At 44.0% G+C, this 13,346-nt stretch overlaps 1 protein-coding gene across 2 annotated transcripts in view; it reads left to right on the top strand.

Moving 5' to 3' along the window:
* Nucleotides 1-1,063: 1,063 nt before the first annotated feature.
* Nucleotides 1,064-13,346, top strand: part of SKA1 (spindle and kinetochore associated complex subunit 1) — a 15,460-nt gene continuing 3,177 nt past the window's right edge. Inside the window, exons 1-6 of one of the 2 annotated variants that reach the window (XM_008633710.2) lie at nucleotides 1,064-1,345; nucleotides 2,113-2,216; nucleotides 2,889-3,013; nucleotides 3,983-4,074; nucleotides 7,626-7,763; nucleotides 12,209-12,378. In XM_008633710.2, coding sequence (XP_008631932.2) covers nucleotides 2,117-2,216; nucleotides 2,889-3,013; nucleotides 3,983-4,074; nucleotides 7,626-7,763; nucleotides 12,209-12,378 — 625 coding nt within the window. In that variant the 5' untranslated portion in view covers nucleotides 1,064-1,345; nucleotides 2,113-2,116. Of the gene's footprint in view, nucleotides 1,346-2,112; nucleotides 2,217-2,888; nucleotides 3,014-3,982; nucleotides 4,075-6,659; nucleotides 6,866-7,625; nucleotides 7,764-12,208; nucleotides 12,379-13,346 lie in introns of those variants that run through there. The other variant, XM_017734317.1, reaches the window with a different exon arrangement.

Below are 13,346 nucleotides of genomic sequence, written 5' to 3'. Positions count from 1 at the left end.
ACATCCCCCCTTCCCTTCCCGCCCGGCTCCCTGTCCGCGCCCCTCAGAAATCCCGCTTCCTTCCCGCCCTGCTCCGCTCAGCGATCCCGCCTTCCGCCCTTCCTTCCCGCTCTCCACCGCGATCCCGCCTTCCTTCCCGCTCCTGCCCTTTCTGCGCCGCTTCCCTCAGCACTCCCCCACCTTCCGCCCTTCCCGCTCCCCTCAGCGTTCCTGTCTTTCCCCTCCTCATCCTCCCGCTGTCCTTGATATCAGTTTTTTCCTCGCCTTTCAAAGTGTAATTTATATGAAATTACTTGTACAAGAGGAGTTTGCTTAGTAAAGGAAAAAAGCTGTTTCAAGCCATGCGTTAAGATTACATCACCCAAATAAATGTGTATAACGTGGGCGGAGACTACACAGTAAGCGGGCGTGTTCATGTGAATTTTACTGTATAACAGATGTAACTTTCTACCCCTTGACGGGTTGATTAGTGGGAACGTCCTCCTTGCACGCTGTGCTGAATAAACAATGTCTCCTTTCTAAGGTAAAATCTGTGTCAACAGAGCTCCTAAAAATGAGATCACCCTCCGCGCTCCCGCCCTTCGCTCTCGCTCCCCTCAGAGTTCCCGCCTTCCGCGCTTCCTTCCCACTCCCTCCATACTCACAGAATTACAAGGTTGGAAAAGACCTCCAAGATCGAGTCTAACCTTTGACTGATCCCCGCTTTATCACCCAGACCAGAGCACAGAGCGTCATGTCCAGGCGATTGGTGTCCTTGGACACCTCCAGGGATGGGGACTCCAAACCTTCCTCGGCAGCCCCTTCCAATGCCTGAGCGCCCTTTCCATGAAGAAATTCCTCCTGATGTCCAACCTGAGCCTCCCCTGTCTCAGCTTGAGACTATGTCCCCTTGTCCTACCACTGGCTGCCCGGGAAAAGAGACCATCCCTCACCTGGCCTACCGCGTCCATCACTGCCCTGCCTTGCGCCCTCCGGTCCCCTCAGCGCTCCCGCCTTCCGCCCTTCCCTTCCCGCCCCGCTCCGCCCTTTCCGCCCGTCCCTCGCGCTCCCCTCAGCGCGCACGCGCTCTCCCCGCCCTCCCCAACGCCCGCCTGAGCGCGGCGGATTCAAACGGGGCTCGAACGGGGCCGTGGGAGCCGCGTCCTCCTCCCCCGGCTGAGCTTCCTCCTCCCCGGCCGAGCGGCTCCGGCCCCCGCGGCTGAGAGAGTGGGACCGGGACCGGGATACACTGGCGCTGCGTCCGGTAAAACCTGAGGAGAGACGGGCGCTGCCGCCGCGCGCAGCGGGTGACCTCGGTCCCCTCAGGGGATCCCGATCCGCCTCGGGGCGTGCTGGTTCCACGCAGGTAGGGCAGGCGGGGAAGGCGGCAGGTCTCAAAGAATGGATTTAATAATCGCGGCAGTTGATAGTATTTTAAGCCATAAGCGAAATAAGGACTTTTTTAAAGTTTCCAAGTGTCAGCCGCCGGAGGGAGCTGTGTGAGCGCTCAGTGCCAGGCCACGGTGTTAAATGCGGGGGTTTGTCACATTGTATAGTTTTTTCTTCTAATCAATTTCTGTCTATAATAGGGTTAATAAACCTATTATTAAAGACTATATAGTAGTCGATATATAATGCTCTTTTTGGTGCCTCCAGACTTTGCTAACGACTCTGTTAACCCTTTTTTTTTGCTTAATTGCGTTTTAAAAAAATCCACCTCTTTAAACATCAATCATCTGATGTAATATCCCTGAGAGAACCTTGTAAAATTGCATTATATAAACCAGGTATTTCTTGGGTTTTGCAGTAAATTTCCAACTCCTTTTTTTAGTGGACAATTCAATATTATAGGGATGCTCCCAGTCTCATGAGGAATCACTGCACTGATATCACACTGCATTTATCTCCAGAGTTCTGGGAAATTTATTGGCTTGTCTAGTGCCAGTCCCTTTATGCTTCCTTTCCTGCCTTCAATTTAGTAAGATAAAAGAGAATTACTTAATTTACTGTTTCATTTATGTTCCCTTTGCTTCTTTGACAAATCAGGGACCTTCCAAAAATTCTGCTTTTGTGCACAGTATTTGCAGCTTGGGTCTTTGTTAAGTTTCTGCCTTCATTTTTGTTCCCCCTCAGTGTGATGATGGAGGACATGGCATCCTCAGACCTGGAACATTTATGCTTCCACATCAATGCGAAGATTTCAAGTATTAAAAAGTGTATCCTATTGAGGAACATAGGTAAACAAGAGCAACAGTGGGGTTTGGTTTGCACTTCATTCCAAGAAAGGCATGGAGCAGCTGGAGCGTGTCCAGGGCAGGGAACGGAGCTGGGAAGGGGCTGGAGCCCCAGGAGCGGCTGAGGGAGCTGGGAAAGGGGCTCAGGCTGGAGCAAAGGAGGCTCAGGGGGGACCTTGTGGCTCTGCACAAGTCCCTGACAGGAGGGGGCAGCCGGGGGGGTCGGGCTCTGCTCGCAGGGAACAGGGACAGGAGGAGAGGGAACGGCCTCAGGCTGGGCCAGGGCAGGCTCAGGTAGGTCACCAGCAGGGATTTCCCCATGGAAAGGGTGGTCAGGCCTTGGCAGGGGCTGCCCAGGGAGGTGTTGGAGTCCCCATCACTGCAGGGATTTAAAAGCCCTGTGGCTGTGACATTTGGGACACAGACTAGTGGTGGCCTTGACAGTGCTGTGGGGGTATAGTTGGACCTGGTCTTAGGGGGCTTTTCCAAACTAAATGATTCCATGGACTCTGTTGGCTGTGCAGAGTACAAGGCTGAGAGTTTGGCTTGCTGCTTCTCCTGGGTGGCTATGGCGGGTGGGGAGCAGAGAGTTAAATAATCACTGCTTGCGAAGGGGAGGAACATCACATTTTGGGTTTTCTTGGAGGCTTTGTCTTAATGTTTGCCCTTTGACAGGTGAAGATGAACGCCGCAAAGCTGCCCTCCATAAAATAGGGAATGAGGTGATCCTTATACATGAACTCCTGAATCAAATGGAAACTGAAGTTAAACAGCAAGAAAAACTGAAGGATTTGCTAAAAGTAATCTTTTTTTCTTGTCCCATTCATAAAATATTGGAAGATTCAAAGAAGTCTTTGATACATATGTAGGGAGTTTTTCCCTAGATCCTTAGTGATGTTTGGATGCATGTGCTCGCAAGAGAAACCGGGGTTTGGAATAGGCTTGCTGATGGTTTGTTAAGTTCTCCAGCACCACAAATGTTGGAAATTGTATTTTTCGAAGCTTATATATGTAATCATAGAATTGTAGAATGGTTTGAGTTGGAAGGGACCTTAAAGCTCATCTAGGGCCACCCCCTGCCATGGGCAGGGACACTTTCCACTGTCCCAGGCTCCTCCAAGCCCCGCCCAACCTGGCCCTGGACACTGCCAGGGATTCAGGGGCAGCCACAGCTGCTCTGGGCACCCTGGGCCAGGGCCTCACCATCCTCACAGGGAAGAATTTATTCTTAATATCTAATCTAAGTCTACATTCCTTCATCTTAAAGCCATTAAAAGCAGGTCTTTGTCATTGGCCTTGAAAACATGTCTTTATCATAATAGATACTGTGATCTAAAGAGGAGTTCTAATTACATATCTTTGCAATAGCTGTGAAAAGTATTCAGTTAGAATATTTGTCTGTTATTCTACTGTGTGTTTGCACTGCCTTTATTTGGCAGGTCTTTTGTGGAAGCGTTGTTTGGGGAATGTAGGTGAGTTTACCATAGTGTCTTGTCTCCACTACCACCATTCCCCTGACCAGGGTGTATTGCTAAAGTTCCTGTTGCCTGCTCAAATTCCTCTGACATTCTGAGGGCAAGGACAGATGCTCCTTGCTCTGTATCTTTACTAGTTTCCCTGGAGAAGTTATGGGGTAAGGAGGTAAGGTGATGGGGAGAGAGTAAAGGACACCTCTTAATAAAGCTGAAAATTAATTTAGTATTGCCCTAATTTTACTTGCCTGATGCTAGTAGGTTCAGATTTCTGATCTAGTCTCATATTAATTTCAGGAGATGCAGAAGACTGCTGAGAGAGATCAAAATGAAGCACAGCACCTCCTTGAACACATTCCACCCTATCTGCCCAAACCAACTCAGAGCTGGTATGTGGTACATGAGCCTGAAGGATTCAGGCTGCTCCTGTTAGTGTCCAGCTGCAGCGCTGTGCAGCTCCTTTCACTCCACATTAACTGAAATTTTGGGAGACAAGGTCATTGAGTGTATTGATTCTGGACGTGGCTCTTGTCCAGGCTTGTGCTAGCACCCCAATAAATCCATCAGATCAAGTCTATAAAATACTGAGTTGTTCCAATGGGAGCTTCCAGGGGTAGGTGTGATGTAGTAGAAAGCAAGTGCTTCTCTGAGTCTGAGAATCCCTTGCTTTAGAATCACAAACACACTGATTTCATAACTGTAGTGCCTATGGATTTAAGGGCTAGTGACCCAAATGCTGGGTCACTAGAAATGAAGTTCACCTCTGCCCTTCCAAATACAACTTAAAAACCAAAAATCTGCCAGCTCAGTCATCTTTCTGTGGGACTTTGAATTATGTTTGTGGTACTTTTGTTCCCTTTTCCCTGCAGCAGCCTTATATTTATTTCAGCTAGATATGACATCCCCTTGCCTTGGAGAGGGCTGTGTAAGAAGCTTTTCAGAGTCAAGTAGCTCAAGTGTGTGAAAATGACAAGTATGTGAAATAACAGCTGTTATTTAGAAAGCTTCTAAAACATTTTAATTCCGACTGAGTTTCTCATCTTTTTCTCTGGCCTGTTGGAGTTGCTTTCTTTTCCTGCAGTGATGCCAGCTGGGGTCACTTGCAGAGTCATAGTATCGGGGATCCCAAAACTTCATTCCCACCTTGTAGCTTGTCAGAAGGCAGTGCATTAGCTTGAATTCAGTGCTTCCAATATGTGCCCTGAATCTACCAGCTTTACTTGGTCTGGTTCCTAATGCCAGAGAAGCCTCAGTCTCAAAACATGACACATATTCCAGCAAAGTAAAAGGTTATATATGTGGAAAGAGGCTTCCAGAAGAGAAAAATGAACTGTAATTTTAGTTAGTGTGTAGCGGTATTGTCATTGGTGTAGGTATTGTATTGAAACTGTTCTTAGCTGGTGAAGGGATGACTTGTGCAGAAGCTTTTTTCTTATTCCCACCCTCTAGACATAAACCCTCAGTTTAGGAAATGGCCTTTCAAAATGTCTCTAGAGGTCTCTTGTTCCTTTTCAATTTAGATGTTGCTTTTTGTGTGTGTGTGTAAGCATTGAAGTTTTTCAGAAATTACCACTTGAGTTCTGCCTTCCTGTCGTAACTTACTTTCTTAATGTAGGAAAACCTTTGTCTTAACTTTGTGTTAGCTCCTGGAAATTGTTTAGATGTAAATGAGGCTTGTTTCGTGCTTGATTGTGCCACCTCTGACACCAAAAGATTTTTTGGGATGTTGGTCTCCCTTGCAATCTCATCCTGCTTGTGATCAGGAAGTTAATTGTGATATGGTTTTAGCTGGTTCTTCTTTCTCTAGAGAAAACCACAGTATGTAAAACCAACCAAACTTTTCTGATAATTTTCTGCAGATTGTGCTCTTGCCAGCTCACAGCTGGTGTTCTGTCAGTGTCAGTTTGTTGCTGGGTTTTCTTGAGTAATAATACATTGTGTGACAATGCCATTTGTCACAGCACACTTTCTCCTTTTGTCCCCATTTTGTCACTTCTTGGTGGTCACTGTGTTGTGCAGTGGAGGGTGGAGGAAGTGTAAGAAGGAACGTAATTGTTCAAAATCCATTGCATCACTGTAAATATGTTTTTAGGCCTCTTACCCAAACCTTCCTGCACTGACCTCCTCCGTTTCTGTTCGTTCCCCTATGTCCCCAGATGTGTGGGGACATACATAATGGGCTGATGAGTGATTTTCATGAGATAGTGCAGAAAGCAGAGGAGCACTTGAATGCTGGTGAGGCAGGCCTTGAAGTCCCTGGGAGAATGAAAACACCCACACAGAGAAACTGAACGATTCATGGCTTTAGCTATTGTTTCTCTCCTGTATTCTTGGGTTTTCTGTTCTTGTTTACCAGAGCAATCTCACTGAAATAAAAAGCAAGTTCAATATATCTCAATCTCTTTGTATCCCACGTGTTTGTTGAGAGCAGTTTCTCATTCCACCAGAGCCAGATTTTGTAAACAAGTGTCAGTTCTTTCTTTTCATGGTTCAGGTCAGCGGTGAACTATGTCTGTACCACCTCACTGCAGCAGTGCAGAGGCAGGGGAGTGGGTGGGATCACAAAGGAGGGGTGCCTGGGGCTGGGGAATCATCTCAAAAAGGTTTGTTGCAGTGTGATAGACAGCAGGAGACTGAGACTGGAGCGTGGGAGGAATGAAGTTTCAAGATGTGAACTTGCTTCCCTTGGTTCTTGTGTTTATCCTTTCATTCCAAAGCCACCTCCACCACCACCCAAAATCCGCCCTCCTTCTCTCCTGTTTGCTGACATTCCCTGCTACCTGCAGGGTGCCAGGATTGTTTTGTTGTTGTTGTTCAGATGCAAACAGATGTTTTTCAGATGATGACATCTGAGTAAGTTTAGCGGCAGATGTCCTGGGTTTCAGAAGGGCTCTGTGTTGTGTCACGGTGCAGGGCAGACCTGTTCCTGCCCCCGTGTCACTGACCAGGCAGTGTGGGAGCCCAGCAGGTGGCACTCGCTGTCCTCGCCATGGCACTTGTCTTTCTTGGGGATGGGACACTGGGTTTGGCGGCATCACATCAAGTGACGCCTCAGGTCCTGGCCCTGGGGTTGACAGAAGGGGCACTGCTGTGCCATTTGCTGCTCGTGGGACCCCATGTCCAGCAAGGATCTCTTGTGGGAAAGTCAGATCCAAGCAGAGGATCAGTTCCTTGTGCCAGGTCAGCTCTGTATTGCTTTAGTTCATTCTGTTGCACATCCCAGTAATGTCCACGTGTTCTGATAACAGTGGATTTGGCCATATGCATCATCTTTACTGTCCTGCTGAGGAGCAGCTGGGTGGGTGGCTGGCAAATCCCTTGGGGTTTGAGGCTCTAAGTTGAGGGTTTAGAGAAAGGGTGAATTTATAAAAATAATGTTCTAATAATCAGGAATAAATTAGGAAATTCTTTGGCCTTTGGGATCTTGCCTAAAAAAACTTCTAAAAGTATTAAAAAAAACCCCAGTCTGGTAGGTGGCATTGAATTTCTTTGCTTCGAAAGTTTAATGGGTGAGTCAGGCTTCCCAAGATTTGAACCTCTTTCAGAGAGCTGTGAAGTATTTCAAATCTGCCCATTAAGGCTGCAGCTCTGTGCTGTGTTTTATCTGATAAAAAGCCAGGCCTTGTGTTGTGTGAAATGTAACGGTACATTGAATTCTGAGCTGCGCCACGCTGCACTTGGACTGCTTCCAACTCACCTGCTAGCAGCCTCTGTAGCAGAGAAACCAAGAGCTGTGCTGAAGTCAGCTGAAGGATATGATTTGAAATGGAGCAGGCTTGCTATACTGATGTTTCTTTTGTGAAATATCATTAATTGTGTTCATCCAGCCTAACAGATAGGCTGGAACTTAGGTCTGTGACTAAGCAGACTTAGTAGTGTAGTGGAATTCTCCTTACTACTTACCTGCTGTTTATACACTGAATATTCCTTCATTTTACAGCATCACGGTGCCGACTGGGAAACAAGAAGAGCAAGCAAAGGCCAGAGAACCTGAATGTGCAAAGAAACCTGCAAAAGATACCAAACTCGTTAAAGAAGCAGCATTAATAACCATGGAGGAGTTTGAAAGTGTTCCTGCGTAAGTAAGCGTGGCTTCCCTCACACTCTGGCATCAATCTGGGTGGCATACATAGGTTTGGGAGAGTGACCTCTTGCAGAACTGGGACTGACAGAGATGGTTTGAAATTTTTCATGGGGTGAAACATGATATTGCTCCAAATAGTTTAAATGCAACACTAGCAAACCTGAAAATGGAATGAATAGAGTTAATTTGGCTCTTTTTTATGCTGGTATTAGGAAGATGAAAACGGATCAGTTAAAACCCAAACCTCTTATCTCAAAAGTCACTGTAATTGTATGAACAGAGATTTTTAAGCTAACTGGTGAATCCTTATCTTGTTTTGAGAACTGACATTAAAAAAAAAAAAAAAAGAGCCATCATCTCATGAGATGAAAGGTTTGTTTGCATACAGAAGGAAAAATAATGATAAATGCTGTTTTTATTTGACCCAACTATTGGTTTCTGGAAACTTCAAGTCTTGACTTACCAGTCTGTTTTGAGACAGGAACAGAAATCAGGCTTGTTAAAAGCAAAAAACCACTTTGCACTGAAATTCCCAAATTTCTGGAATAAAAACCTGTGCGTACGTTCCCCTAACAGCAGGACCTGATGAACGGATATCCTTGTCTGAAGTCTGCCATACAGGAATAACTTCTTAAATGGCATTTTGGGGACATGAGTAAATATTTCTGCAAAAAGAAGAAATTTCTCTTGATGCCTAAGGCTGAATTGTTACTGAGATTCTAGATTCACTGTGTTCCCTGACAACACCTGTTCCAATAAGAAATATGGTTTTGAGTCTGTACTTTACTTGAGGCTTTCCAATAATTTTCTCTATAGCCTTCAAAATTTTCAGGTGAGTAATGTCCATTTTCTCCGTTATCCTGAATGTTGAGCTAATGATAAAGGACTTCTGGTTACTTCTTAGAAGAGCATGCACCTGGTATTTTTATTCTGCAGATCACCTCAGGTATTCTGTGGATTTACTCCCTTAGGTAGTTCTCTCCTGATAAAATTATGGGAGGATAAAGCTGCAGCATGGGAATTTTTGGTCTTTACCTCTGCTGTGGCAAGAGAAATAGACACAGACCATTCCAGCCAAATACTGTTTTAACTTCCAGTTAAAGCTATGATCTTCCACATCACAAGACAGGTAGTTGTGACACTTCGGGGCATGGTTTAGTGGTAGCCTTGGCAGTGCTGAGGGAAAGGTTGGACTCAACGACCTCAGAGGGCTTTTCCAACCTAAAGGAGTCTATGATAATCCTTGAAAGTGGAAGGTTTTCCATTGCTGTTCGTGGGTGTGGAGGATGGGGACAGAGGCCAGACAGATCCTCTTCCTATTTATTACAGATTCACAAAATCACAGAATAAGCTGAGTTGGAAGGCACTGTTGTGGAAAGGTTGCAGCTGTGTTGGAAGGCACCCATTATGGAAAGGTTGCAGCTTAGACTGTGCTGGAAGAGCTCTAGAAATAATTTAATTTTATTCGGATGGGAGAAGCATGTTTGTTCTGTGGAGGAAAATTTACATGAATTTACATAGATCTATTAATCTACCAGTATTTCTGTTGCCTGGCAATGTTGTAGTACAAAATTGAGGGAGTACTTGCAATTTCACATACTGATTGACCAAACCTAAGCAGCAAGTATTTGTAACCCAAATTTTCTTACACCGAATGTATTCCCTTGGAAGAACAAGAATTTGGTTCACGGCCCAGTTCTTCTGGTGAGCACTGGGGGTGGGAAGTGGGCACTGAAAAATCAAGGTTGTTTTCACCTGCTTTGTGCTGAACATGAAAGAAAATCTATTCCTAACACCATCAGGCCAGTAAAAGGGACAAAGGCTTCAGTGCCTTCATAGTCCTAGGACTGGGCAGCAGGTATTTAACAAAGGTACACACTGTGTTAAGGGGCAGACATGAAAGACCTTAATCAAATAGAACACTTTGCACAATAAGAAACCTGCAAATTATTTTACCCTTCAAATCTGTTGCAGGAAGGCACTCTTTGGAGGAAGATAAAGGACATTTCACCGTGCATGTCTTTGTTAACTTTTGACTTTGAGGCAAAGGAAAATGCTTTATTCTGGTGTCTAGAATTCTTGCTGCTTTCTAAAATTCTTACTACTCAAAGTATTTTAGAATCTGTGCATTCATTATGACTCAAGTCTCAGAAGATGGTGACTGGGAAGAATATGTGGCTGTTTAGCCTAACCCTTTTTGAGAGAGCAGGGGGTGGCCATTACAAGGTTTATCTCTTTTAGAGTGGTATATATGTGATATATTGATGTTATTCTTTTCTCTGAGGAACACAGCACTGTGCTCCAGTTTTCTTACCTATGGAAAAAATGGTTTGAAAAAGGGCTTCTGTGGATTAAAAAAGAAACTGACTGGATCACTTTTTTTTTCTTTTTTTTTTTTTTTTTAAGAAGAGCTCTGAATTTTACTGCATTTGGAATAGTGAAGCAGATTTTAAAGTTATTTTAAATCTAAATTAAATGCCTGAATTTGGAACTTCTCAACTTTGTATTTTTATATTAGTGTACGTATGGACTGAAATAAATGTCAGCATTAACGGGTTTGCCAGCCATGGTTGGGTAGAAATATCAGAAGGCTGTGGGACAGCTGGAGTTTTTATGATCCTTAGTTATGCACAGAATAAAAATTCCATTTGGTTTTGACAGAGTTTAATTTCAGATTAAAGCATCTTGGATGCCTGAGGGCCTCTCAAAGAGCACTCAATTCCTAGGTTTAGGCAACCCAGTCCTGCCTCTCTGTTTCAGCTTCAGGATGAGCTGAGGTGCTCCCTTGGCTTTATTAAATGTGTTCGCTGTCTGTGTGTTGGCAGTGGGAGCACAGGAAGTTAAATAAAGGTATTTTATGCCTCTGGGCTTAGCTTCCCTCGCTCTACTCTTTGCCCTGTGGCACAGGGAGGCAGAGAGAGCAATAAACAGCAGTTAATGCACACAGGCAAAGCCTTGCTGGGGTGAAAGGCTGTGTTTGTGCTATGGCTGCAATTCAGGGCTGGTAGTACTGCTTTTATTACTGGTGCAAAGTGGAGCGTTTTTATAACTACAAGATGGCTGCGCCTCCAACGTGAATTAATCAAAGTGTCAATAAAGTTGAAAGCTGGCTGCAAGTAACTTAGTGGCAACTAAGTTTCCAACTCAGTTTGGAGGCAGAGAAATGGCTTTGAATTCAGGTTTTACACAACTCCTGCAGGCAGGTCTCCGTGGCAGGGACTGGCTGCTGTTGAAATCTAGTGCACTTATTTTTAGTTGGCAATTGCAGAATGCCTGCCCGAATTCTGGTTTGGAATACTGAACTTGTAATTGATTATCTACTTCTGCTTTAAATTCTTTGTGTGTTCTCCTTCAGACTAAAACAAGGGATGAACTTGCTGTTCATTGATCTTTTCAGTCTTGCTGTCCCACAGCTTTTAGCCACCTGCTCCACTGACCTAAAGCATTTGTTCTAAAATGAATTGTAACACTTGTCTAATTCCTCGTGTCTGCAAACCGATACTGAACCAAACAGAAAGAACCAGGTTTGGTTTGTTGTAGCAGCTGAGTGAAGGCCACAGGACAGTGCAGGTTGCAAGGCTGGCCTGGCTCTTACTGCCATTTTGGGCGGGGGGGACGGGTGGTGTTGTATTTATCTTACTGCTTGCCATTTGAGTTTCAGATTTCATTTTTATATAATGGCTTCTCAGTATGCAGCACAGTTCCTTTTCCTTGAAGGCATGGCTTTACATCTATAAATACTGAATAGCCTTACTTGCAAATATTCCAGTGTTCTAGTATTTCCACATCACTTTGTTCTTTATCTTCTGTGCTTCCTGTACCTCTAGGCTGTTATCAACAGATCTTATTCTTCTAGTACTAGTATTATGAAATGCCCTGAAAGTTCAGAAATGGATGCTGGTGGTGCAGAACCATATCTGTACAGCTCAGTAGGCTGCACAGTCAAATACAGAAGACAACACAAAACTAGTAGTTCTTCAAAAAAACCCAAATAAATGGCTGTAAGATCAAACACAGGTTATTTGTGGTGATAATATGAATCAAATTGTGCTCCTAGGCAAACATTTCATTTCATGCTGTTGTCTGCAAAGTTACTCGATTTTTCTGTGTTTGCAGTTTAAGTGGTATGCTGCAAAAACAATCTTTATTACATTTTGAAAAGCTTTTTACAGCTTAAACACTGAATACATTCAGCTTCTTAATTTAGCTTTCTAATATTTTATCTTTCTGGTTTAGGTTCTGTCATGGCCTTTCTACCTTCAAGATTGTTAAACAATCAAGGAAACGAACAGAATTAACTACTACATATATTCATTAACATAAAGCAGGAGAAACTGCCTTTAGCTAGGAATGGCTTGTTCAGTTACGGCTGATGAAGGAGAAGAATAAACACAGAACTTTGTGACTTTCTGGTTACTGATTCTTATTTTTATTTGTAGGTATATGAAAGGCCGTCTCACATATGATCAGATCAATGCAGTTGTTCAAGAGATGAACAAGGCTGTGGTGGCCAAGTACAAGATCTTGTATCAGCCTTTGAAATCTATGAGTGTACCAGTCAGGAATCTCTACGACAGGTTCATGGAAGAAGAAACTAAGGATACAAGAGGTATTTTTTTCCCTTTGTTAGTACTAAACTCATAACACTTGGATGTTGCAGGAGAAGTATAAAAATACTGGTCTTTTTTCCAGCATTTTTGAATGAAGAGTTTCCCATACTGATTGGGTTGCTTTTTGAGTGTTTTCATTGAAAACATGTCCCTTTCATGGTGTGTCATGGTAGAAACTTTGAGTACACATAGATTTAGTTTGGAATCATACAAGGTCTGGAAACTCTTAGTTTGATAACCAAACTGTATAAATGTGGTTTCAGTTTTTAAATTTGATTGGGCATGAACTATTAAAAATTTGTTCTGAAGTTGGGACATCTGGCTAATTAATTGTGCTGCAGTGGCTTTGTGGAAGAGACATGTCTGTCTGAGAATCTTAAGAAGTTTTCTCCTCTTCAAAGCATAGAGGGAGTGAAAATCAACCAAAATACCTTTCTTTCAATTGAAAAGCAAGTTGTACTTTCAAGCTAGTTTTTCCAAAGATGGCACAGTAAATCTCTGATATTAAAATCTCCTTTTTGGCATGCCTTTCCTCTTGAGAACAAGTATGTAATTATTCCTGGAGGGGTGTACTGCACATGTCAAGCTTGGTGATGTCTTTAAAATGCCCTCATGTTTCTGAGTTCAGGCACAAAGAGTGGAGCAAACTCTATTCCACCTCACAGAAAAAGAACTTTCTCTGACAACACCATGGCACCCACCTCTCAGTTTCTGCCCTGAGCATTCACCTGGTACTCAGGAGTCCCCTGAAGACAAACTGCAACTTCTTCTTCCTTCCTTCCTTCCTTTGGTTTTGTTGTTCTTCAAGACTCAGGATATTATAGTATGGTGATAACATCACTGACTTCTGGATTCTAAATGCAGCTTTTCTGTAGGGAGGGAATTCTGATCTGATGGACCTGTAAGATAAACACAGAACCACAGAATGGTCTGGGTTGGAAGTGGCCTTCAAGATCATCCCATCCCA

This window comes from Corvus brachyrhynchos, unplaced genomic scaffold, assembly GCF_000691975.1.
Source record: "Corvus brachyrhynchos isolate BGI_N302 unplaced genomic scaffold, ASM69197v1 scaffold285, whole genome shotgun sequence".
Taxonomy (NCBI): Eukaryota; Metazoa; Chordata; class Aves; order Passeriformes; family Corvidae; genus Corvus; species Corvus brachyrhynchos.
This window is presented reverse-complemented; position numbering and strand designations above follow the sequence as displayed.